General features: G+C 62.5%; 2 protein-coding genes across 4 annotated transcripts; one reads left to right on the forward strand and one right to left on the reverse strand.

Moving 5' to 3' along the window:
* Positions 1-1,062: 1,062 nt before the first annotated feature.
* ARAP3 (ArfGAP with RhoGAP domain, ankyrin repeat and PH domain 3) lies at positions 1,063-20,802 on the forward strand. 3 transcript variants are annotated; one of them, XM_063413748.1, is made up of 34 exons: positions 1,063-1,201; positions 2,740-3,837; positions 4,432-4,490; positions 4,835-4,908; positions 5,337-5,407; positions 8,822-9,094; positions 9,439-9,508; positions 10,031-10,151; positions 10,343-10,530; positions 11,328-11,434; positions 11,526-11,725; positions 11,854-11,939; positions 12,390-12,572; positions 12,784-12,946; positions 13,248-13,379; positions 13,451-13,607; positions 13,751-13,853; positions 14,068-14,266; positions 14,350-14,413; positions 14,692-14,855; positions 14,998-15,210; positions 15,347-15,452; positions 15,952-16,099; positions 16,251-16,319; positions 16,619-16,693; positions 16,805-16,919; positions 17,058-17,186; positions 17,366-17,499; positions 17,654-17,736; positions 17,949-17,984; positions 18,410-18,473; positions 18,561-18,698; positions 18,971-19,009; positions 19,649-20,801. In XM_063413748.1, the coding sequence occupies exons 2-34, from the start codon at positions 2,780-2,782 to the stop codon at positions 20,213-20,215; spliced, it is 5,388 nt and encodes a 1,795-aa protein (XP_063269818.1). In that variant the 5' UTR covers positions 1,063-1,201; positions 2,740-2,779; the 3' UTR covers positions 20,216-20,801. The 3 variants fall into 3 exon arrangements, with proteins under 3 accessions (XP_063269818.1, XP_063269820.1, XP_063269819.1); XM_063413749.1 differs by lacking the exon at positions 1,063-1,201 and adding an exon at positions 2,384-2,602; XM_063413750.1 differs by lacking the exon at positions 18,971-19,009 and having other exon boundaries at positions 19,649-20,802.
* A 204-nt stretch (positions 20,803-21,006) lies between these two features.
* On the reverse strand, positions 21,007-23,281 carry LOC134559204 (proteinase-activated receptor 3-like). The gene is made up of 2 exons (XM_063413758.1): positions 23,030-23,281; positions 21,007-22,175 (listed from the first exon to the last, which is right to left on the reverse strand). Exons 1-2 carry the CDS (start codon positions 23,124-23,126, stop codon positions 21,112-21,114), a joined length of 1,161 nt encoding a protein of 386 aa, XP_063269828.1. The 5' UTR covers positions 23,127-23,281; the 3' UTR covers positions 21,007-21,111.
* Positions 23,282-24,605: the final 1,324 nt, after the last annotated feature.

Here is a 24,605-nt window from a genome sequence, read left to right on the forward strand (position 1 = left end):
CAGCAGGACAGAGATGGTGACACTTCAGCTGTGCTCTGTCCCTCCCATTCACACCACAGACCTCAGCAGCACTGAGTTCCCAAGAACAGCACTGCCACACAGCTTCCTCTAAGAGGCAGGGGGATGGCACGGGCTGCCCTGCAGGGCCACAGGGTCCCTGCACACCCCGAGGGTCCCCGTGCACCCTGAGGGTCCCCGTGCACCCTGAGGGTCTCTGTATCCCCCCCACAAGGGGGCCATGGGGTCACCTGTGCCATGCCCGCCCAGGGGATGTGTCACTCCCTGCTGGAGCAGCTGATGGGGAAAGGGGAGGAAGACAAAAGCTTTGCCTGGCTCCTGCTGAATTCTGCTTCTGCTTTGCAGGAGCAGCCTGAGGTGCTGCCTTTCCCCACTGAACTGCACACAGGGGTTTGTATAGGGTGGCCCTCCCACACCACCCTCACAACGGCTTTTGGGGGCACTGCTGGGGTGGGGAAGGGCCTGCTTGAGTTGGAGCAAGGAGGTCCTCGGCTCTGGGCCCTCACAGGGCAGGGAGAGGTTATCAGCCACGGCATCAGGAGTGAGATATGACACCCTCAAGGTTGGGTAACAGCTGAGCTGGACCAACCGCCCGCTCTGCTGGGGCTCTTGCAATAAATGTTGTGTTAAAAGCAGCTGGGCCAGTCTGTGGTGAAAGCTCAGGCTCCCTGCAGGAGAGAATCCCACAGGATGTCCTCTTCCACCCCAGCCCCTGCTGTCATCCTGCCCCTCAGCTCGCTCCACAGCCCCCTGCCCATGGGGCACCAGAAGTGGGGTGAGGTGCTGCATTCCCAGCATCCCACAGCACAGAGGTTTTGATATTCCCAAAATTTCACCCACTCAGCCCCAGTGCCAGCCCTCCCAAGTACCCTCATCAGCATGAGTATTTTAGCCTGTTTTCCCCAGTTTAGCCCAAAGGAAGGCAGAGCCTGGCTGAGGGACAGGACACAGCACAGCCGGGGCAGCGTCATGCCTGGGAAGGGACAGGACAGAGGGTGGGACAGGGATGGGGACCAGAGGGTTGGCCTGGAGGAGGGACCGGCAGTGGGAGGTGCAGGCTGGGTCCTGCGGAGCCCGCAGCAGTTCCTGCACGGGACTGGCTGCCTTGGCATCACCCTGGAGCCCAGAGCGGGGTGGCCCCGGTGCCACCGTGCTGCTCCCGGGGGGCTGCGGACCGCGAGAGGTGAGGGACAACCGCGAGGGCGGCAGGAGATGCATGGGACAGGTTTGGGGATGGTGGGGAAGGGCCCGGACGGGGGCAGCCATCCTCCAGTGCCAGCTGGGCATGGGTTTGTAGGCACAGGGATGGTGCCCACCTGCCTGTGCAGTGCCGGCTGCACTGCCCCAAAGTGCCACACCACAATGTGGTGCCCGGCACGGCCCCACAGCCCCAGGAACGGGGAGGTCTCGGGAACCATCTCCTCACTGGAGAGGCCCCAGGCAGGGCAGGCAGAGGGCAGAGCCAGCGCAGATCCCTCAGGGTGATACAGGCATGAAAAAGGGGGAAATTTCCCCATTTCGGCTCCAGCTGCAGGGCAGAAGTGGGTGCAGCCCTTTAACCCTGGCGCAGACATCCAGCCCGCATCGCTGCAGGACATCGCTGCCCTGCCCTGCCTTTTCTGTAGCTTCTGCACCAGCCTGACAGCTGCCCCGTCCCGTCCTGCTGCCCATGTGCCAGCCCCTGCCGTGACTGTCCCTCCTCCTGGCTGACAGCGTCCCCCACGTGCTGGCGGGGACACCGCAGCCTCCCCGGGCACTTCCCCACGCACCCACGCAGGCCGCGCCCGGGCAGGCGGGGCTGGCGAGCCCTGCTGGGCACCGGGCTCAGCCCGTGCCGGGCACGGGGCTCAGCGCGGCTCTCCCCGGGCGGCTTCGGGACCTGCGGGAGGGGGCAGGGGATGCGTGGGAGCGTGCAGGCAGCAGGAAGGAAGCCTGCGCCGAACAATAGAGGGAAATGGAGGAACTGGAAAAAGACCCAGTGGCAGCACAGTCAGCACAGATGGTTTAGTGCGGAGCTGCGTGATTCATGGGAAAAAGGCCCTCAGCGCGCTGTGTCCTGCGGCTGTGCCGGCGAATCATTCCGGGCTCAGCGTCCCTGGTGGCACCCGAGCCCCGCCGTGCCTCTGGCGGTGTGCGGGTGCTGGCAGCGGGGGGTCCGGCCGGCGGGGGTGGGCGGGTGGGAGGCTGTCCCCCCTCTGTTCGCCCGTGAGTCATGCTGACCTCTCCCATGCCCTCGCCAGCAGCGAGAGAGAGAGATTATGGTCTGGCCCTTCCGGCCGCAGAGCCCTCCCCGAGCTGGCCGGCACAGCAGCTCATCCCCTGGGAGGGGCCCCGCTGCTCCCCCCGTTATCTGCCCGGGACACCCCCGCGGCTGCGCGGCTCTGGCGGAGCCCGGGTTGTCCCAGCGCTTCGCATCTGCTCGGCCGCCCGCTCCCCCGTGAGCCCCCGACGCTCAGTTCCTGCCCGGGCTCGGGTCACGGCCCCGCCGACAAAGCGGGGCCAGGATCCGGCTCCAGCAGCCCCGGGGAGTGGCGGAGAGGCTGGGGCTGGCGAACAACAGGATGCCGGCTCCTGGGGCTGGGAGGTGAGCGGGGACAGCAGCGAGGTGTGGGGACCTCTGGCAGCATCCCACCCATGAGATCCGCGCCCTCCGCGGCAGCTGAACCCACCCCCTTTCCCTTCCTGCTGCCTCCTCAGCCCCTCTCTCCCCTCTTTGCACAGATGATGGGCTGAGCATCCGTCACGGAGGCACCCCAGGGCCATGAGCTCCCCGTGCGGCCCTGACTCGGATATTGCAGACTGGCTGGCCACCATCCACTTGGAGAGGTACCGCGATGCCTTCAAGCAGCACGGATACCATGTGGCCAGAGATGCCACCTCGCTGGACAGCCACCACCTGCAGCAGATCGGCGTCACCGCCACCGGGCACCGCAAGAGGATCCTCGCCCTGGCGCAGCAGACACGGATGCTGAGCCAACCCCGGGGGAGAGCTGCAGCAGGAGACTCCCATTCCCGAGACACTGGGGTCCTGGATGCTCCCCAGGGGGGCAAGGATGCCATGAGAGCAGAGCCGGGAGGGACTAGTGACGCCTGTGGGACGCAGCCGCGTGTCACCGTGCCCAGCCAGGCACGGCCTGGAGAGAAGGAGCCTGCTCCTCCCGCCGTGAAGCCGGTTCCCAAGCCGAGGACGGTTTTCCCTCGCTCAAAGCCAGAGCAGGGATCAGTGCCAGTGCCCCCGGCGCGCTCCACGGTGCCGGCACACGGCCCGGACAGCGAGAGGGCACCGGCAGCCTTTGTGGTACTGGACGGGTTTGTGCCAGGGGAGAGCTCCACGGATTTGGAGAGCCCGGAGCCCGGAGCTGATCCAGGCGCAGCCGCGGCCATGGGTGTGATAGCGTCCCGGCTGAGAGGGAGGGACAGTGCCCGGGAGGAGACACGGCCATCCCCGAGTCACGGACACACCCTGGGGACATCGGAGAAACCCGCGCCGTCCGTCCCGTGCGTGCCCCCACGGCACAGACAGAGGGGCCCGGCAGCTGAGCCCGGCCCTGGCGGTGCCCTGGAGGGTGCCCCTGCACTCAGCACCCCCCTGCCCACCCCAGCGGGCAGAGACCCCTCTCCGTGCCCCAGGGCAGCCCCGCAGCCGGGCTCAGGGCACGGCCGGCTGGAGATGGTGTCCAACGTTATCTACGAGGGGCTGGAGCGCCCGGCGGCACCCGCGGAGGAGCCGCGGGGGGAGGATGGGCCCCGGGGTGGGGGTGTCCCTCAGCCCCCGGCTGTGTCCCCGCAGGAGCAGAGCCAGCCGGAGGACAAGTCTGAGTAAGCCGATGCTTCCCCTCAGCCCTGGGAGCGAATGGGGGGCAGGGCAGGCAAAGATGAGGATCCAGAGAGCCCCCCACCCCCGGGACCCCCCCCAGAGCCTGGCCCTGCCTGCCTCCAGGTGCTGACAAGCCCCTTTCACCACCCTCCCCGTGCCTTCCCCGAGCTCTGGATGCGGCAGCTGGGATCTCTCTGAGATGACAGGACGGCTCTGGGCCCCCCGATGGCTCCTTGGGGATGCAGGGAGAGGCTGCTGCCCTTTCTCTGCCCCTCTGGCAGCAGGGCCGGGGGTCCCCAGCACGGTGAGGGGGTGGCTGAGCGAGGGTTCTGGGGCTGGCTCCTGCTGGGAACGAGGTGGGAAACATTAGAGGGGGGAGATGCTGGGGTGGGAAATGCCCAGAAAGCGCAGCCCAACAGTCCCAGGGCTGGGAAGAGAAGGGAGCAAGGAGGGCACTGGGAGCAGGGAGGGGATGCTGCACATTCCAGGGGACAAAGCCGGGCTCGGGAGCAGCGTCCGGCAGTTCCTGTCCAGCCAGATGGGACAGCAGAGGCTCCCAGGCCAGCCACAGTAACCCCTGTCCTGTTTTCCTGCAGTGCTGGCTGGCCCGGCGGGGCCCTGCCCCCCATCCCACAGAGACCCACCAGCAAGCCAGGTGAGAGCCCCGGGGCACAGCGGGGACCACGCTGTCCCCAAGGGAGGGGGAGGGGGTCACCCACAGAGCCTGCCTGTCCTCCAGCCCTGCTCCTGCCCCTGCCCCTGCCCCTGCCCCTGCCCCTGCCCCTGCCCCTGCCCCTGCCCCTGCCCCTGCCCCTGCCTCGCTCGGGGGCTGGGCTGGCCCATTCCAGCCCCACACGTGTCACCGTGTTGGGTGCCCTGGGTGCTGGGGTGCACGGTGGTGGGCTGGGGAGGTCCCTCTCAAGGACTGGGAGTCCTGGCTGGTCTCACCCTCACCACAGGCACCACTGACCCCTTTCCCTCCCGTGTCTCTGCCCACAGAGGTGAATGATCCTCCTGTCAGCCCCTACAGCGAGACCTTCTTTGGCCATGTGGCCCCACCCAGGGAGCCAAAGGTGAGGGGACACTGTGGGGACATTGTGGGGGTGGTGGCTGTCCCCTGCTGTCACTCTGCACCCCACCAGCTGCTGCGAATCCAGGAGCTGCAGCTGGTGAGGCCACGGTGCCCGGCAGTGCCTGGGGAAGGTTATTCCCTCAGAGGGTGCTGGCACTGCCCAGGCTCCCCAGGGAATGGGCACGGCTCAAGGCTGCCAGAGCTCCAGGAGCCTTTGGACAGCGCTGCCAGGGATGCCCAGGGATTGTTGGGGGGTCTGTGCAGGGCCAGGGCTGGACTGGATGTGTCCCTTCCAACTCAGATTCTGTGATTCTGTTTTGGGTTGAGGGTCACAGGCTGAGCCCCTGCACTGCAGGGCAGGCAGGCTGAGGGAGTCTAGGATGGGACAGGGCACAGGGGACAGGAGATGTGACCATTCTGCCTTCCCAGGGCATTGGCATCTCCTCTGCGCAGAGCTACGAGGCCCTGTCCGAGCTGGAACTGGAGCGAGAAGGCTGCAGGTAGGGATGAGCTCCTCTGGGCCACAGGGGCTGGCCTGGGTGTCAGGGGACAGGGCACACCCTGGGGACAGCCTGAGAGGGGATGGAGGGGTTTTCCCCATGGCAGAGCTGATCAGGAGTGTCTGGGATGGTGTCAGCAGCCTCTAGAAGAGCTGATGGGTTTGGAGATGAGAGGGAGCTGTGCTGGTGGGTGGCCCTTGGGAGGACAGTGCTTGCCAAGAGATTTCTGAGTGCATAGCTGGGGCAGCACCAGCAGCACTGAGCACCTGTACACCCAGAGGAACCTGGATTTACCAAGAAAACACCATCAGGGATGGGGATTACTCAGAAATTCGCAGCTCCAGATGAGGGGTTGTGCAATCCCTGAAGGCTCCAGCAGCATCAGATCAGCATCTGCTGCTCAGTCATTTGGTGGTGGTGCACAGTGAAATTGTGAGGGGCACCTTTAAAACACTTTTGAAATGTACTTTCCATAACTCCTGATAGCATCTCAGAAAGAGGAAGGAAAGCTGCTCTTCCCATTTCGGATGGGGAGGGTTCCTTTTCCTGTGTTGCTTAGAGAGGAGGAGGTGAGCTGCAGCTCTGTGGCCTTCAGCTCTGGCTGTCCTTGCTGGCCAGTGCGTGCCCATGGCCCTGCCACTCTGTCCCTCTCGTGCTCAGGGTGTGTGGCACTGCGGTGGCACCTGAGCCAGTAGCACACATCACATCACAGGACTGGGAACTGCAAATACCTGGGAACTGGAGCTTTGTAAAGGGAACTACTGAAATCTCCCGTGGAGCACCTGGATCAGGTCAGAGAGGAGCTGGGCAGCGACCTGTCTGCATCCAGTGGCTTCCAGGGAGCTGGGATCCAGAACATCCCAAGGCAATTGGCCACACACATGCAGTGTGGGGTTTTGCAGCTGGCCTTGCTGAGAAGAGGCAGGATGTGACCATCAGCACTGTCAGGGGCAGCAGCTCACAGGATTTCTCTCCCAGCCCAAGAACCAATGTGGCTGAGGTGTGGAGAGTGGAACAGGAGGCAGAGAAGCCTTTGAGACCCTTCTGCACTGTGCTCACAGACTCCATTGTCCAGCTGCTCAAGCACTGTCCTCCCACACCCAGCCCCACCAGTCCCACCACGATTCCCTGGGGCAGAGCTGTGGGATCTGCTCAGCTGCAGCCCCAGCCCTGGCCCCAGCTCTGCTGCCTCTGTGGGACTCCTGATCCTCCCCTGCAGCTCTGGTGTTTCTCCAGCTCAGCCAGTCCTGATCCTTGCGTCACTGGGAATGACCCGGCATCCTCTGCAGCCCACCAAGTCATGGGAAATATTTCCCAGTCCCAAACTTTAGAGCAGCCCTTCTGCCCCTTTTCCTACCTGTGGTAACTCCTCTTGCCCTGTTCTGGCCCACGCTGCTCCCTGGCTTGGGGTGTGGGCAGAGCCACCTCACCAGCAAGAAAATATCCCCAGAAAGAGGAAAAGGAATGCAAAATTCCCCACAAACTGGGAGCTGGGTCTCTGAGAGGTGGGATTTACCTGCAGGTCTGAGCACCTTCATCCACGCTGGTGATGCTCAGCCCCCTGAAATGCTGGAGCCCTGCTCCAGCTGTTGGTGTCAGCAGGACAGAGAGGTGGCACAGCCGTGTCCGTGTCACCCACGGAGCTCAGGGGGCTGGGTCAGACTCACCAGGCACCGTGGGCTTTGCTTGTCCCTGCCACATGCTCAGTGCCTCCATCTCTTTACAGTTTCACTGACTGGAAGTCACAGCTCAGGAAGGAGCTGTCATGCATTTTTTTCCCATTTTCCTCTTGCCCTGACCCATTCCCTGGGTCTGCCTCCCACTCAGCCCTGGCACTCAAGGCTGCTGTGTGCCTGTGACTCACAGAGTCCTCCAGCCACACCGTTCCCTGTCCAGTCCTTCCTGAAGCATCTGCAGACCAGGCTGGGACTCCAGCCAGATGAGTCACCCTGCCAAGGCTCTGTTGTGCTAGTTAAACAGCAATCTTCCTTGTGTTCGAGCCTCGCAGCCACCCAGGGACATTTCTTGTCTTTCCTGGGGCCAAACAGGCTGTTTTCCCTCCCCACCCCCTCCTCAGCCCCCTCCACCACCCCACTGCTCTGGAGCAGACCCCCAGATGGGATGGCTCCAGCCCAGCATCTTCCCAGGCAGATTCAGGGCTTGCTCCTGTCCCATGTGGATCAGGGACATCTGATGGTGTCTGATGGCCTCAGAAAGTGCCTGTGCAGGGCCTGTCCTAGGATGGGGCAGTGCCCAAAACCAGGTGTTGGGAGAATTTGAGGGGAGGTATCTGGGCTCCTTCTCCTGGTCCTGAGGCTTCTCATGAACTCACACTGGAGACACTTTCTCACGTCCTGTGGGTTTCTTCTCCAAAAATGTCTCCATCTCCAAGGAGGATTCCCACAGCTCACCTGCTCCTTTCCCACGTGGTTCTGCACCTTGCTCCTACTGGATCTGTCTGATGTCACCCAGCTCCTGTGGCTGAGGCAGTGGTGGCCAGGAGAGTCCTTTCAGTTCTCATGACCTTGCCCCCATCGCTCCTCCTCTCCCCTGGAGATGCCCAGTTTGCCCAGGTGCTCCTCAGACAGAAGCTGGGACAAATCTTGGATCATCCTTGTTGCCTTTTTAGGAACCTCCCCTTCCCCCAGCAATGGATTCCAGCATGGAATTTAGCATGGATGCTCTCCCGTGGGTGCTGGGGTGTCCCAGCTGCCCCTACTGTCTTTCTGCCCATCACCACTGCACCTGGGCAGGCCCCCGTGAGCTCCTGGCACTGTCAGACATTTTCCAGCACATTTCCTTTCCAGGGGAGGAAAAATGCCTGGCTGAGAGGGCTGATGGGAAGAGGCAGGCTTAGCAGTTTATTTTTGTAATTTCCTTTTATTGTTATGGCTGGGGAGCCTCAGCAGGCCTGGCTGGGGGTTTAGCATGGATTCCCAAGGAAGGGAGATGGATGCAGGAGTTCCACCAGCCCAGCATTTCAGCTGGACACAGGAGCAGGCACAAAGGTGTGGTAGCAGGAGCTTCACAGTTCCAGGAATGTTGGAGGGGCAGAGGGAGGAGCAGCTGGGCTGGATGTGGAGCAGGGAGCAGGACACGGGACTGGGGGTCTGCCTGGCTTCCTTTGCTGCTGTGAAGAGGGGAAGGAGGTGATGCCAGGGGTTTGGAGCCATGTGGTGGTGGCCCGTGTGACGTTCCCTAAAGCAGGGAAGCCCCAGTCTCTGCCATCACATAGGACTGGCTGAGCCTCGCTCAGGCTGCTGGGGCCACGGGGCTCCTGAGCGCTCACGGAGTGCAAACCCCAGCATCGCCGGGTGCTCCAAGCAGGTCAGGATGAGGCCGGGAGCAGTGCCACGTGTCCCCAGATGGGCTGGGGTCCCCTGCCCTGCTGCCTCCCAGCCCCTCTTGCCGCAGGACGAGCAGCGAGTGCAGCAGCGAGGGCCGCAGCGAGGACGAGGAGAGCCGGAGCCGGCTGATCGAGCGCATCGCGCAGAGCGACACCGAGGGCTACTCCACCGTGGAGGCCCCGCGCGGCCCGGGTGCCCCCGGGTTCAGCCTGCCAGCCCACCTGTACCCCGACGAGGTCCTGGACGACCTCACCATCTCGCCCTACGCCAGCTTCACGTCGCTGTCCGAGCCCCGGCCCACCATGCTCAGTGGCTGGCTGGACAAGCTGTCCCCACAGGGGTAGGTGGGGCAGGAGTGCAGTCACAGCAGGCTTTGGGTTGGGGGAGACCTTAAGATCATCTCATTCCACGCCATGGACAGGGACACCTCCCGCTATCCCAGGTTGCTCCAAGCCCCGTCCAACTGGCCTGGAACACTTCCAGGGACCCAGGGGCAGCCCCCATAGGTAAAGCCCCCTTGGGCAAGGTGAGGGGGCTGCACTGGTCACTGTGCTCCCCTTGGAAGAGGAACCTCTTGGGTACCCCAGCTGTGCTGCAAGGCCCTCTGTGCAGCCTGGGAGGAGGAGGATGGATCTGTGAGGGGGAATCATCCTCTTCCCAACAGTTTTTCTGCCATCCCAACAGGAACTATGTCTTCCAGAAGCGCTACGTCCGTTTCGATGGGAAGAACCTGATGTACTTCAGCAGTGAGAAGGTACCAAGGGGCAGAGCGGGGCAGGGTGGGGACACTGAGCCTGGGGGAGCTGTCACATGCCCACCTGGGGAGCTGTCACATGCCCTTTGCCTCCCCCCGTCCTTCTGCAAGGAGCCAGCAGTGCTCTGCCATCACCAAGGTGGAGCAGCCGATGCCTAGAAGGCTGCCAGCACAGCCACAGCCACAGGGAGCCCAGGATAGCAAGGGGCCCTCTGCCAACAGGGAGCAGGAAAGGGGAGGGCCTGCTGGAAATAGAGTCCCAGCCATGGATCCATCCCTTCTGGAATCCTCAGCACCCACCTGGCTGCTGGTGCCCACAGGCTGTGCTGTGAGACAGCACCAGCAGAGCACCCAGGGGATGTGGAGGATGTGCCAGGTCATGCCTGGGGCTCCTGGGTGGGATGTGGAGGATGTGCCAAGTCATGCCTGGGGCTCCTGGGTGGGATGTGGAGGATGTGCCAGGTCATAGAGGTGCCCTGTGCGAAGGACAAAGGGGGTAACCCTGCCCGGGGCTCGTTCCAGGAGCCCTATCCCAAAGGAGTGATCCCACTGTCAGTGATTGAAATGGCTCGTTCCACCAAGGACAACAAGTTCCAGGTCATCACCAGCCATCGGATCTTTGTCTTCCGTGCTGAGAACGAGGGTGAGTGAAAACCTGGGCCAGGGCGCACCAGCCCTAAGGAACAGTCCCTGCCTCCCTTCTCCAGCCAAAGCATCCCACAGGCTCCTCTCACCCCATCCCCAAAACATCCCCTGCTTGCCTTCTGGGTGCTCTGCTCCATGCCAGGGCTGTTGGGAAGGGCTCAGCCCTGCTCCCTCCTGCCTGGTCCCCAGCCCAGAGGAATGAGTGGTGCTCCACGCTGCAGAAGAAGGTGATGGAGCAGCGCCTGGTGGGGTCCCGGCCCCGGCCTGCCAACACTGCCCACTGCCAGAAGTCGGGAACCCTGGAGCTGAAGGGCCAGAAATCCAAGGTTTTCGCAGCCCTGAGCCTGCCTGAGATGTGGCTGTACAAGAGTGAGCAGGTTTGTGGCCAGACCCCCACGTGGGATGAGAGGGAGGGAGGGAGCTGAGCCAGGGTTGGTGCCAAAGGCAGAGCAGAGAGGAAACTGGGGGGGGCAGAAAAAAGGGAATGGCAGAGCAGGAAGCTGGAGATCCTGCCCAGGGCAGCAGTGATGGGTACCAGCAGTGGGCCCCTCATCCCAATCTTCTCACTATCATCAAATTATCACCATCTCCACCAGGAAGTTTGGTCCTGGTCACACCAAGCATCCCAATCCATCCCAGGCCAGCTGGGCCAATGGCCACGGAATCAGCAGCAAACATACCTGCTGCAGGGGGGACTCACAGTGACAGCTAGTCCCTGCCACCTCCCATGCTGCTGCTGCTGCTGCTGCCTGCAGAATGCCTCACTTCCTTCCTGATGAATTTTCTTAGCCCCACTGTTTTTACTTCCATCACCTCAGTTCCAGGTTGCCTGCTGTGCACTAAGCAGCATCAGCTCTGAGGTGTTGGCTCATGTTGATGTCTGTTTTATCAGTGTCCCTGACTCAAATCCCCAATAGAAGGGGACCTGGGCAGCCACATTTCAGGGGTTGTGGGCAGAACCTGCCTTCCATTTGAAGGCATAGCGTATTTGCAGGGTGCTTTATGTCAGAGGAGAGGCGGCGCAGAGGGTGGCAGGGGCTGGTCCAGGCAAAGCAGGAGTAGGACGCTGGGGGTGCCGCAGGCAGCGCCGTGGCTGCAGCCCCCACAGCGCAGGCACGCCCAGGGTGGTGCGTGCAGGCAGCAGAACCAGCCCCGCTGTCCCTCTGAACCGCAGTTCTTCAAAATGGGCATTGCCGTGTGCTTCATCGAGATGCGCGGCTCCACCATCCGCGAGGCCAAGAGCCGCGGCTTCGAGCTCATCACCCCCTCCAAAACCTTCAGGTATCCCCGTGCCCGGGGGGAAGGGGAGGGAGGAGTGGCCGGGAGCTGGGCCGGGCTGCTGCAGCCCCCTGAGGCCCGGCTGTGCCCCCAGCTTCGTGGCAGAGTCAGAGCGGGAGAAGCGGGAGTGGATGGAGGCGCTGCAGGAGGCCATCGCCGAGACGCTCTACGACTACGAGGTGGCAGAGAAGATCTGGTCCAACAAATCCAACAAATACTGCGCCGACTGCTGGGCTCAGAGTCCTGACTGGGCATCCATCAACCTGTGCGTGGTCATCTGCAAGCAGTGTGCAGGTGGGATAACTCCCGGGGGGCATGGGGGCATCCTGGGGGTGCAGGCCTGGTGCCACCTGGGGTGTGGGCATAACTTGGGGCCCAGTTCCGCAGCAGGTGGAGGGTGTTGACTCTCCTGCTCCCTGCAGGGCAGCACCGCAGCCTGGGCTCCAACATTTCCAAGGTGCAAAGCCTGAAGCTGGACACCAGCGTCTGGTCCAATGAAATCGTGCAGGTGAGGCACTCTGAGATGCAATGAAATCGTGCAGGTGATGCAGTTGGAGTTGCAATGAAATTGTGCAGGTGAGACATTCAGGGGTGCAATGAAATCGTGCAGGTGAGGCACTTGGGGGGTGCAATGAAATCGTGCAGGTGAGCAATGTGGGTGCAATGCAATTGTGCAGGTGAGACATTTGGGGATGCAATGAAATCGTGCAGGTGAGGCACTTGGGGGTGCAATGAAATCGTGCAGGTGAGCAATGTGGGTGCAATGAAATTGTGCAGGTGAGCAATGTGGGTGCAATGAAATTGTGCAAGTGAGACACTCAGGGCAGGGCATGGTGTGCTCAGGGGCCAGGCTGCTCCCTGGGCAGGGCAGCAGCCCCACGGTCTCCCTCAGGAACCCTGGGAATCCTGCTCCTCCTGCTGACCCTGGGGTGGCCATGACCGTGGGACTGTCCCACAGCTCTTCATCGTGCTGGGAAATGACCGAGCCAACCGGTTCTGGGCCGCTCGGCTCCCCGCCGCCGAGGCCATCACCCCGGACAGCGGCGCCGAGCAGAGGCGGGACTTCATCGCCCGCAAGTACCGGGAGGGACGGTACCGCCTGGCCCACCCCCACTGCGCCACGCAGGAGGAGGTGCTGCAGGTAGGGCACACCTCGAGGTGCCGGGAGCCACCCCAGAGTGCCTGGTCTGAGGTGCCAGCACCTCCTGCCTGGCTGTGTGCGCTCGCTCCCTCGTGCCAGGCAGATTTTGGGAGGCTGTGCCCTGCTTTGGCTGCCTTGCAGCAGCGCTGGGAGGGAGCTGGGGTCTCCATGGGCCAGGACGTGGTCCCTAAATGTGCCTGTTTCACCGCAGGCGCTGTGCACTGCAGTAGCAGGACCAGCCCTGCTCAAGACCATCCTGCAGTTCTTCTCATCCGCGGAGGCTGCTCTGGCCTCTGACCCTGCTGCCAGCGAGGCAGCCCCAGGGCCCGACCTTTGGTGGGGACCAGAGAGCAAAAGGCCCAGGAACCTCTCAGGTAACGAGGACCCTCGAGCTGTGGTGTGGTGGAGGAAACTCCTCTTTGCTGCTGGCCCTGCCCCTCCTAGCATGGCCAAGGCTGGGGACACTCAGGGTGTCAGGTGGTGTGGTGGCTCCCTGGGGGACCCACCCTGTTTAAGGATTCCTCTGGAATCAGCGGGTCCCTCTGCAGTCCCTGTTTAGGGAACCCCATGCCTGCACACCCCGTTGCCTATGCCTGCACGGGTGGGATCTCCCTCTGGTACCCACAATTTGGTGGGTGCCTGCTCCCTCCCCACCCTCAGCACTGTGTCCCACAGGGAGCCCCCGCACGAGGGACCCAGGCCCAGAGGGCGTCTACAACGAGATCACGCAGCCCGTGACACACAGCGGGTACCTGCACCGGGCCACGGCGCCCCCGAAGCTCCCGGGGGCCAGGAAGAGCAAGGAGGGTGAGTGTGGGCAGTGTGGGAGGGCAGGCAGGACATGCCACCCCAGTGCCACTGACCCCCCATTCCTGCAGACTTCCAGCGCACGTGGTGCTCCCTGGAGAGGGCCCTGCTCTTCTTCGAGACTGAGAAATGCACTGAGCCCCTGGGCCACATTGACAGCGGGGATCTCATCTCCCTGGGGGTCAACAGAGCCCACCAGGCAGTCACCAGCCCCGGCCCCACTGAAAGGTACCCCCAGCCCTGCCCCCAGTCATGCCAGAAAGCGTGGGGCACACAGACAGCAGGGCTGGGCTCCCTGCTTGGTGCAGGGGCTGCTCTGGCTCTGGGGAGAGGGACAGGGCTGTCCTCATGGGCTGGTTCATGCTCTGCAGGTTTCGCTTCACCCTTGAGCTCTTCCTCACTGGGGAAAAAGTGCAGCAGCTGGGCACTGATGGGCCTGAAACGCTGCAAGCCTGGGCCAGTGCCATCGGCAAGGTGAGCCAGCCCCAGTGTGTCCCCAGACTGTGTCCCTGCTTCCCTACTGTGATTCCTCACAGCTCCTCATACTCTCCATCCACTCTTGGAAGCATTTTCCTCCCTTTCTGGGGGCTCCCATCCTCGCTGGTGACCTCCCCCCATCCTCGTGGGGGTCAGTCCTCGGAGGTGGAGCCCAGTCTTCACCCCACTCATTTCCTGTTCCATCCCACAGTGGTTCACCCCCGTGAGCTGCCACTGCCTGCTGGGCTACGAGTTCCAGCGCGTGGGCCAGCTGCGCTACAAGTGCATGCTGAACCCCGAGCGCTGGCAGCGCGCCTTCTTCATCCTGCAGAAGGGCCACCTCTTCATCTGCCCCGCCGAGGAGGACGGGGCCGAGGACAGCATCAACCTGCGGCGGCTGCAGGAGCTCAGTGAGTGCCGTGTCACTGGCGGGACAGGCGCTGCACGGCGGCCGTGCGCGGCCCTGACTCCTCGGCTTCTCGCCCCAATGCAGGTCTGGTTCCCCCCACGGACACCCCGGAGAAGAAGGAGCTGCTGGTCCTGGTGGAGATGGGGAGGTGAGTCCTGGCCGTGGGGGTGGTGGGGAATGAGCCAAGCAACCTTGGCATGCTGCCCGGGGCAAAGGCACTGTGGGGTGGGCTGATGCTGATCCCAGTTCCCTGGTGGGGAGTCACTGGGACAGCAGGGCTGTGACTGAGGGGCTTGCAGAGGTGTTTTGGTGGGGTAGGGTGTGTCGGCTAAGCTGGCTGGCCCTCGCTCCCTGTCACAGGCAGGAGGGGATAACCTGTCCCTGTGACAACCCTCATTCCCTCTTTTCTGCCCTTGTTGTTCTCAGGACATTTTACCTGCAGGGCTTGTCACGGGCGGACTCAGCAGCATGGTACAGTGACATCCAGGCGTCAGCAGGGGGCCGGGGCAACGCTCTGAGGGACCAGCAGCTGAGCCGGGGGGACATCCCCATCATCGTGGACTCCTGCATCGCCTTCATCACCCAGTACGGTGAGCCCAGCACAGCCCAGCGCCCTGCAGCACCTCGGGATGGCCGATGGATCCAGGCAGGAGGCACTGCCCCGGGCCGCCAGCTCCATGAGGGATTCTCTGAGCAGGACCCGGCCCCTGTGACCCTCTGTCCCTGTCCCAGGGCTGCGGCACGAGGGGATTTACCGCAAGAACGGAGCCAAGTCCCGGATCAAGGTACTGATGGAGGAGTTCCGGCGGGACGCTCGCAACGTCAAGCTGCGCATCAGCGACAACTTCATCGAGGACGTCACTGACGTGCTGAAGAGGTTCTTCCGGGAGCTGGAAGATCCCATCTTCACCCTGGAGCTGCACCCGCAGTGGAAGGAGGCTGCAGGTACCTCCTTCACCCAGCCCTGCTCCACACTGGGTTCCCTGGGGCCAGTGTTCCTCTGGATGGGGTCCTGGTGCCAGCCTTGGCGTCACCTCTGGATCTGCTGGGTTCAGCAGGGATCTGGTTTCCCTCTCTGCAGAAATCTCCTCGAAGCCACAGCGCTTGGAGCGGTACAAGGAGCTCATCCATCGCCTGCCCCGCCTCAACCACAAAACCCTGGCTGCGCTCATCGGGCACCTCTACCGGTCAGTGGGGCCCTCCCCTCAGGGTCCCCTGGTCCAGCCAGCACTCTGGGGTCTCCCTGCTGCCCAGGGAATGCTGGCTCCTATCCCTAAGAGATAGGGAGGGCCCCGTGCCCTGCTCCACCCACACAGCTGGTGCTGGAACATGTCTGGGACACCTTGAACGTTCCCAAAGTCATCCTGCAGCAAGGGGGAGCAACAGGAAGTTTGGGATTAGGGAACACCACCCTGAAGGATGTAAATGTCATCCAGTGTTCCAAAAATACAGAGAACCCTTAATTCCCATCTTGAGTCACAGTTTGAAGTAGCGCTGTTGTCTGGTTTGATGGCAGAGGGAAGTTCTCAAAACAGGAACTGTCCTGTTTGAAGTTCCCACTGCTGAGGGGCTGGGGACATCCAGGCTGTTTCTCGGAGGAGTTTCTGTGAGGCAGAGGAGGGTGGCTGGGGCTGAAACCCCACCCTGAGCAGGACCAGCCCCTCACCTCTGCGCTCCTTGTGCCAGGGTGCAGAAATGTGCAGACCTCAACCAGATGAGCACCAAGAACCTGTCGCTGCTCTTCGCGCCCAGCCTCTTCCAGACCGATGGCAAAGGGGAGCACGAGGTCAAGGTGATGGAAGATCTCATCGACAACTACGTCAGCATCTTCAATGTAAGCAGGGGCCTGCAGCCCCTCCCTGCTGGGGCTGATCCAGACCCCCTTGGGTCCCCCCATACCGCCCACCTCTGCCTCCCCCTGTGTCCCTCCATCTTGGCCCTGTGTCCTCGCTCCACCCTGACCCTGCACACCCTTCCTCTGGCAGATTGATGAGGATCAGGTGTCCCAGATGGATCTGGAGAACAGCCTGATCACCACCTGGAAAGACACACAGGTACTGGGAATCTGCCTGTTGGCCCCCACCACATCAGGGACCCCAGGGCTGGGGGGACTGACGGGAGGATGGGGACACTCCCAGCTGCCCACCCTGGGCCCCCACTCTCCCATATCCACATTTGGGATAGGATGTTCCCCCTCTTATCTCTTATCTCTGCTGTGCCCATCACCGTGAGAGTCCTGCCCAGAGGAGAAGCATCCCCACCTTCCCAGGAATCCACCTCCAGCCCCTGGGAAGGTGGGATGTGCTGAGCACCCACACCAGCATCGCACCAATGCCACCCGCTCTCCCCGCAGCTCTCCCAGGCAGGGGACCTCATCATCGAGGTTTACCTGGAGCAGAAGGTGCCCGACTGCTGCGTCACCCTGAAGGTGAGTCCCAAAGCAGGGCTGTGCCAGAGCTGGGGGGAGGGCACGGGCTCCTGGCGCTCCTGGGGCCCGTCCTGCACCTCCCACCACAGCTGTCCGTGTGTCCGGCCCCAGGTGTCCCCCACGATGACGGCAGAGGAACTGACCAACCACGTGCTGGAGATGCGCAACGTGGCCGCCAGCCTGGACATCTGGCTGACCTTCGAGGCACTGGAGAACGGGGAGCTGGGTGAGCACGGGGCATGGCCCAGGGTGATGCTCCTGGCATGGCCAGGGGGTGGTGTGGGGTACAGGGGGTGGTGGCAGAGGGGACAGGAACTGGCACAGGGAAGGGGACACAGTGGTGAGAGTGTCCCTGTGTCCCCAGAGCGGCCCCTGCACCCCAAGGAGAAGGTGCTGGAGCAGGCTTTGCAGTGGTGCAAGCTCCCGGAGCCCAGCGCTGCGTACCTGCTGGTGAGGAAGGTGCCCATCGGTGAGGGCGGCTGTCTCTTCACAGGTGAGACAAGCACAAAGGGACCCTTCCCCTCGGGGTGTCCCCAGAGGGGGACAGCTCTGCCTGAGCTTCCCCTTGCCCTGCTCACCACCCTGCAGCCATCAGGGGTGCATCACCGAGACCATCCCCCTGCAATCCCACCCTGCCAGCCCCCCTGACCCTCACGTCCCCACACTGGGCAGGTGCCAAGCGTGAGACTCCCAAGTGTGGGCTGCTGAAATGCCGTGAGGAGCCCCCCAAGCTGCTGGGGAGCAAATTTCAGGAGCGTTACTTCGTCATCCAGGACAGGAGGCTGCTGCTGCTCAAGGAGAAGAGGGTACGGGGGGATGCTGTGGGATGGACCTGAGCCCGGGGGTGGGAAGAGAGGCAGGGAGGAGGAGCCTGGGGACAGCAGCGGCGCAGTGGTGACTGTCCTGCTGGCGGGGAGGCTGGCACCAAGCCGGGCTGACCCACTGGATGTCCTTTCCCAGAGTGCCAAGCCAGAGCGTGAGTGGCCCCTGGACGCAGCCAAGGTTTACATGGGCATTAGGAAGAAGCTGAAGCCACCAGCTCAGTAAGTGGGACCTTCCCAGCCGTGGCACTGGCAGATATCCATCCCTCAGTCCCTGCTCCCACCACCCAAACCCGGCTGCTGGAGTACATCAGGCTCCACCTGGACCCAAAGCCTGTGCCCATGGGGCGAGCTCAGCCCCCTGCCCCACTGCCAGACCCCGGGCTGTGTCTGAGCTTGGCAGTGCTGCCCCACAGCCTTGCATTCCTTTCCAGGTGGGGTTTCACACTGACCCTGGACAAGCAGCAGCTGTGAGTACCTTCCCCTGCCGTCCTGGGGCTGGGAGAGGTTGAGATCTGGCCCCAGTTTTAGGGGGAGTGGGACAGCCAGGGGCAGTGGTACAAGGCCCTGGGGTCAGGGCAGGGCTGGGGCACGTGAGAGGCAGAGTGGTGGGGCCACATTATCCTGGCAAGGATGGGACCCAGGCTCCGGGGGCCACCCATGGCCCTGCCACACAGCCTTCCTGCCTCCCCACCCAACCAGCACCCCTGGGTGGTGCCCACAAAGCTCTCACTTTGCCCTAAAGCAGCAATTTGGGCATGCAGAGATTTTTGAAGATTTAGCCCCATGGGGTGTAGATGAACCTGAGAGCCCCAGGCTCACAGACAAGGTGACAAGGGGACATGGGCCCCACTGTCCCCACTCCCTGGCAGCTTCTCCACTATGTGCTCTGCAGGTACCTGGTGTGCTCAGGGCAGGCTGAGCTGTGGGACTGGACCACCAGCATCCTCAAGGCTCAGGTGAGTGCAGGCTGCTCGTGCCACCCAGCTGAGCAGGGCTGGCGCTGGCAGGGCATGACCCTGTCCCCACCCTGTCCCTGTGCACAGCACGATGACCTGCGCCCTGTGGTGCTGCGCCGACGCTCCTCCTCCGACCTGGCCAAGCAGAAATTCGGGACGATGCCACTGGTGCCACTGCATGGGGACAGCACTGATGCCACCATGCTCTCTGCCAACCAGACCCTGGTAAAGCCCCTGCTGCTCCCCCTGTCCACAGATGCCCCTGCACCCGTCCTGGTCCTTGTACCCATCCCAAGTCCCTGTGCCTGCCCTGGGGGTGGAGAGGCTGGTGCACTGACGGGTGCTGTGTGTGCTGTGTGCCGTGCTCGTGTCCGTGCCCGTGTCCGTGGCAGCTCTCCGTGCCTGCAGGCTCCTGCAGCCTCTGCCCCTCCCCTCCTGCCCAGGCACCCCGCTCCGTGCTCTCTGTGCTCACCCCTGTCCGTCTCCTCTGTTTCTAGCGCCGCCTGCACACGCGAAGGACTTTGTCCATGTTCTTTGTAAGTACCTGCACTCGTGGAGCATCCTCTGCTGGCTTTGCACTGTGCCAGGGCTCGCCACCACATCCCATGGGCACTCGAGGGGTGCCCACCTCATGTGGCAGACAAGGGCGTGCCCACTGCTCTGCATGTCCCCAGCCTGGGGATGTGGGTCCCAGTGCAGGCCAGCCAGACCACACCAGTCCAGCCCAGTTCCCTCTGCTGCCTCTCCTGGTGGGCACACATTGCCCATAGGGTATCAGTGGAAGAAGTGTGGGGAAAGAGATGTAGGTGTGCCTTGTCATCAGGTCATTTCCAAAAAGGCCACCGGGCTGAACCTCGTCTCACCTGGCTTTGTGCTCTGCATGGCATCCACCTGCCCACACCACCTTGGAACCTTCTGCCAAGGGGTGCTGGGCTGGTGGCATGGACCATGCCCAGGCAGGGACCAAAACTGCCCCTTCCCCAGCCATGGGGAGGAAAGGGCAGCAGTGCCAGAGCCAAGGGACCTGGAGGAGGGCGAGTCCCCTGCAGGTGTCAGTCCCATGGTGAGGGACAAGGATCCCCAGGCAGTTCAGGGAGGGCATGGTGAGGGCAGACAGAGGGGTACAGCTGAGCTGTGTGGGCAGTGCCCCTCACCCTGCCCCCTGCCCTCCCCAGCCCATGAAGATCCACCAGGACTCCCTGGAGGAGCAGCAGGAGAAGGAGGCAGACGCTGATCCTGTCTATGAGGAAGTGGGGAACTTCCCCGAGCTGGCAGCGCTGGACCTGGGGCAGGGGCTGCTGGCAGAGCTGGTGGCCGTGCCCCCCGTGGACAGGTCCAAGAAGCCGTCCCTGTTCCCCGAGCAGCCCCCAGCCACCGCCCTGCGCTCCTCGCTGCCCGCCAGCCCAGCCCACAGGGTGACAGCTCCCTCTGTCACCAAAGCCGTGTCCCTCGAAAGGGGCTTGAACTTGGAGAACAACAAAGCTCCAGCCCCGGGGCTGAGACCCGCCCAAACATCCTCTCTGGAGAGGAACGTGGAGCCTTCCCTGGCGCTGGGCAGGGACTGGGAGCAGGCAGCCACACCGGGGAGCAGCCCCACGGCAGAGACCTCCCCGGAGCTGCCCAGGAAGAGGAGCTTGCAGCCTCCCTCACACATCAGTGACAAACTGATCCAGGAGCTCAGCAGTGTCATCCTCAGGAAGGGCGATGGCCAACCCCCGGGGCCGGGCCAGCCGGTGACGTGACCCGTTGTGCCAGAGGGGTGGCCACCGACCTGGGGGTCAAGTCGTGCCCGGTGGCAGTGATGATGGGTACCCCAGTGGTGGAGATGATGGGTACCCCACACTCCACATCATGGAACCCCCACCCTCCTCCTCCTCCTCATCCCGGAGCCAGGCTGGGATCGGGAACCAAAGGGACAAGTGGCAACCAGGGTGTTGGGCCGTGGTACCCCCTCGTGGGAGGGCTGGGACTGCTGCCACCTGTGCTCGTGCTTGTGCGTGGCACATCTGTCATCGAGCCCAGCACGGAGGGACGCAAGGAAAGGGCAAAACAAAAGCAGGAACGTGGTGCCCGCCTGTTTTGGCAGCACGGCACCATGCCAGGCAGGGGCATGGGGTGCCTGCCAGCACAGGGGAACACAGTGTGTCCCCTCTCCAGCACTGGGCCTGCAGGGCAGGCCAGGACACCTAAGCCATCCCCCCTTCCCTTCTTGCATCCACTGTGGAGTGTTTTGGGGAGAAAGGGGGAGCAGCAGGAGCAGGGCTGGCCGTGTGTGCCTGGTGTGTTGTCCTGGCGATGGAGGGCAGCCCCTCTTCAGTGAGTGTTTGTACCTATTCCTGCTACCAGCAGGGAGAAATAAAGGTTTATTTGTACTCTGGAGGGCTTGGTCACTGCAGGAGAAGCGATGCCAGGGTATGGCAGGTGGGGAAATCAGGGTGCTGCAGGAGGAGCGGTGAGGGATGCCAGGGTCTGGCAGGTGGGGAGATTGGGGTGCAAGGCACCGAGCTGGGGGTCCCATGGGATTGGGCAGCACCGGTGTCATCAGGGGAGCAAAACTGAGGCAAAATCCTCATGAACCTCAGATCCAGGTGAGGTTTCTTGTCCAAGTCTATTGCCAGCCCTTCGTGGTGGGCACACTTTAGGCTCCCCCATCCTCGGGGCAGGGGCACACAGCTTGGCAGCCCTGGCTCTGCCCGCTGGACCTCAGGGGCAGGGCTGTCTTGTCCGTGGACTTCCCCGACGAGGCCTCGAGGCCCCACAGGCAGCGGCCTCCTGCATCCCGGACCCAGCCCCGAAAATCCCGGGAGGCGTAGAAGTAGATGAAGGGATCAAAGCAGTTGTTGCAGGCGCTGAGCACCAGGACAAGGGCGTAGGAGATGTAGGTGCCGTTGTTGCAGCCCGTGGGCTCCAGCAGGTAGTGGATGAAGAGCATCACGTTGCTGGGCGTGAAGCAGAGGATGAAGACCAGGAGGACCAGGGCCAGGACACGCACCACCTGCCCATAGCTCCCCCCTTTGGCCAGCAGCCGTGCCAGGATGCAGCTGTAGGAGACGGTCATGAGCACAAAGGGCAGGCCAAATCCCAGCCCCACCAGGGACAGGAAATAGTAACCAAAGAACCTTTGGGTTTCCTTGTCTAGCACGTCATGGCATGTCGTGATGTTCAGGCTGGAGATAAAATGTGTGTGGGAACGCAAAAGCAGAGGGCTCATGCCCAGCCCCACCACCAGCCAGATGCCCACACAGATGCCCACCTTGCCCCTCATCCAAGTGGAGCCCTTCCACAGGAATGGGTGTGCTATGGAGATGTAGCGCTCCAGGCCGATGCAGGTGAGGAAGAGGATGGAGCTGTACATGTTCCCATAGAAGAAGGCCACCATGGCGCGGCACGGGTAGTCCCCAAAGAGCCAGTGGTTGCCCAGGAGGTGGTAGGAGATCTTGAAGGGCAGCAGGAGGACAAAGAGCAGGTCGGCCACGGCCAGGTTGAGCAGGAAGATGGTGCTGGAGCATCTCCTGAAGTTGGTGGCCAGGACCCAGCAGGCCAGAGCGTTGGCTGGCAGCCCCACCAGCAGGACCATGGAGTAGAGGGCAGGCAGGAGGCGGGTGCTGAGGGTGCTGTTGAGAAAATCTTCCTCAGAGGCCTGGGAGCACACGTTCTTCTCCTGGGGCGTGAGGCGGAGCAGGGATCGCCCTCTGCCGGGCCCTGAGGGGACACAAGGCATCGGGCTCAGCCAGGAGCAGGAGCTGCCACCCCTCCCTGCAGAGCCACCGCTAAACACAGGAGGTGGCATCTCCCTGTCCCATGGCAGGAGAGCCCCCCAAATCCTGCTGCCCTCACCCCGCAGAGCTGTGCCACATCCTGTGCCAGCCACCACTGCAGCGGTGCCAGCCCAGCTGGGTGCCCTGCTCTGAGCCTGGGCGGGCTCTGCTCCCACATCCCTGGTGCTGATGTCCCTTGTCCTACCCAGCCCAGCACAACGGGATCAGGAGGGCAGAGGGGAAACCCACGGGGTTGGGACAGCCCCAGCTCAGCTCCCCACCACAGGCAGAGACATCTCCTCATTTTCCTGCAGTTAGGGGATTTTCGCTGCGTGCGAAGTACAAAAGTGGAGAACAGGAAGGCCCCAGGACACCAGAGAAACAACTCAGGATCAAATCCCTTTTCTGGCTTGCTCAAAAAATACCCAGACAGGCTCTGCATGTCAGCTCCAGAATTTCTATCCTGATGGTCCCCAGAACACACTACCCCAGGGGTGGTTACATCCAACAGGTCTCCCCCAACCTCTGCTCTCTCTCCACATCCACAGGGGATGGAAAATTCAGGTTACAAGAGCAGTAATCTGAATTTTGCTGCCAAAAGGGGAAATGCTGGCTAGGTTTCAGGTCTCCACTCAGATTCTCAATGTAGACACTGAAGGAAGGCAGCACAGCAGGGCTCCAAACTCTCCCTGTGACACCCAGACATTGCCTCTAAGTGTCATGGGGCATGATATTGGGATGTCCCAGTGAGGTGTCCCTGCCCCACCCCATCACCCCCAGACCCACCAAGGCACTTACCTGAGGCGGGTTGGGCAGCAGAGCCAAGCCAGGCACAGCTGAGCAGGAGGGTGACACAGGCAGCGGCACAGCCGGGTGACAGCACCAGGCAGGGCATCTCTGCGGAGTGGCCGCTGTGCCAGCTGGGTCTGCACAAAAAGCTGGTGACACAGAGGGACTGTCACCAGACCCTTTCGCTGCTGACACCCCCACTTCGTCTCCACCACGTCACACCAACATCCTGACCGCAGTCCTGCGGCATGCTCAGCTAGACTGAAGCATGAGGTGTCTGTCAGTGGTCACCAGCACCGAGGATCTGGGGAGAGAGATTTCCAGCTGCCGTCACACAGCTGCACGTTGTGGGGAGGAGGAAGTGGGCAAGAGGCAGCTGGGGGCAGACAGGAGAACCACAGTGTGAAGATGGAGCTGTTTGTGCCATCTGTGGAACAGGAAGGTGGCAGCCGGTTCCCAGCCTGGTGACATGTGGCCCTGCCCCAGTGCAGCACTCTAGGGCACTGGGCATCCTGCCTGCCCAGCCCTGCCAGGACCAGACATGCCCAGGATCCATCACTGGGGTCAGGCTGACAAGCTGGTGTCACAGATGGGGCCACCCTGCATTGTTCCCTTCTTGTCACCAAAGTGGGCGGCTGGGTGACCTCCAGTCCATTTTCCTGGCTAAGAAGGGGAAAAACAGAGGCACTGACACATGCCCAGCCCAGCACATCGTCACACACCAAGGGGACCAGGACATGTGCTGCCAACCCCACAAATGTCATGGGGAGGGAAAGAAGGGGACAAATGGGACAGTGGGGAGAGCCACGAGCTGTGTGGGAACCACAGAGAAAATTCTGGACAGAAAGAGGTGTGAGAGATGACGGCGATGGGAAATGCTTGGGAGGGGGACAGAGGGACAGCAGGACAGACTGGGACTGGTTGGGGGCCCCTCATGATTCCAGGTGGCCCCCACTGAATGCTACTGCTCAGCTCTGTGCATGTGTCCCCATGGCAAGGTCCTGCCAAGTGATGTGTCCTCCATGTGATGTGGGACCCCACACACCCCTGTGCTGGGGGATGTCCCCTCAGTGTCCCACATGTCCCCTCATCCCAGGACCAGTGCCCCAGCACTGACCCATGTGTCACCACATCCTGGGACCAGTGTCCTCTGTGTCCTCGTGCACAAGGACTGGGTCCCAGTGATCCCAGTGCTGTGTGCCCCAGCACTCCCCATGTCCCCATGTCATCCTGCCCAAAGACAGTGCTCCCCATCACCCCATGTCCCTGTGGTCCTGTGCCCCCACATCTGCATCTCTCATATCCTGTGTCCCCATGAAACCCATGTATGTCCCTGTCCTCCTGTCTCCTTGTATCCACATGTCCCCCTGTCCCTGTGTCACATGTCCCTGTGTCCCCATGTTCCTGTCCTATGTCCCCATGTTCCTGTCTCCCTGTCTCCGTGTCTTCATGTCCCTGCCTCTCATATCACTGTGTTCCCATGTCTCTGTCTCTCCATCTACATGTTCCCATGTCCCTATGTCACATATCCCTGTCACATGTCCTGTCTTCCCACATCCCCATGTCCCCATGTCCCTGCCTGTCA

This window comes from Prinia subflava, chromosome 16, assembly GCF_021018805.1.
Source record: "Prinia subflava isolate CZ2003 ecotype Zambia chromosome 16, Cam_Psub_1.2, whole genome shotgun sequence".
In the NCBI taxonomy this organism is placed as follows: domain Eukaryota; kingdom Metazoa; phylum Chordata; class Aves; order Passeriformes; family Cisticolidae; genus Prinia; species Prinia subflava.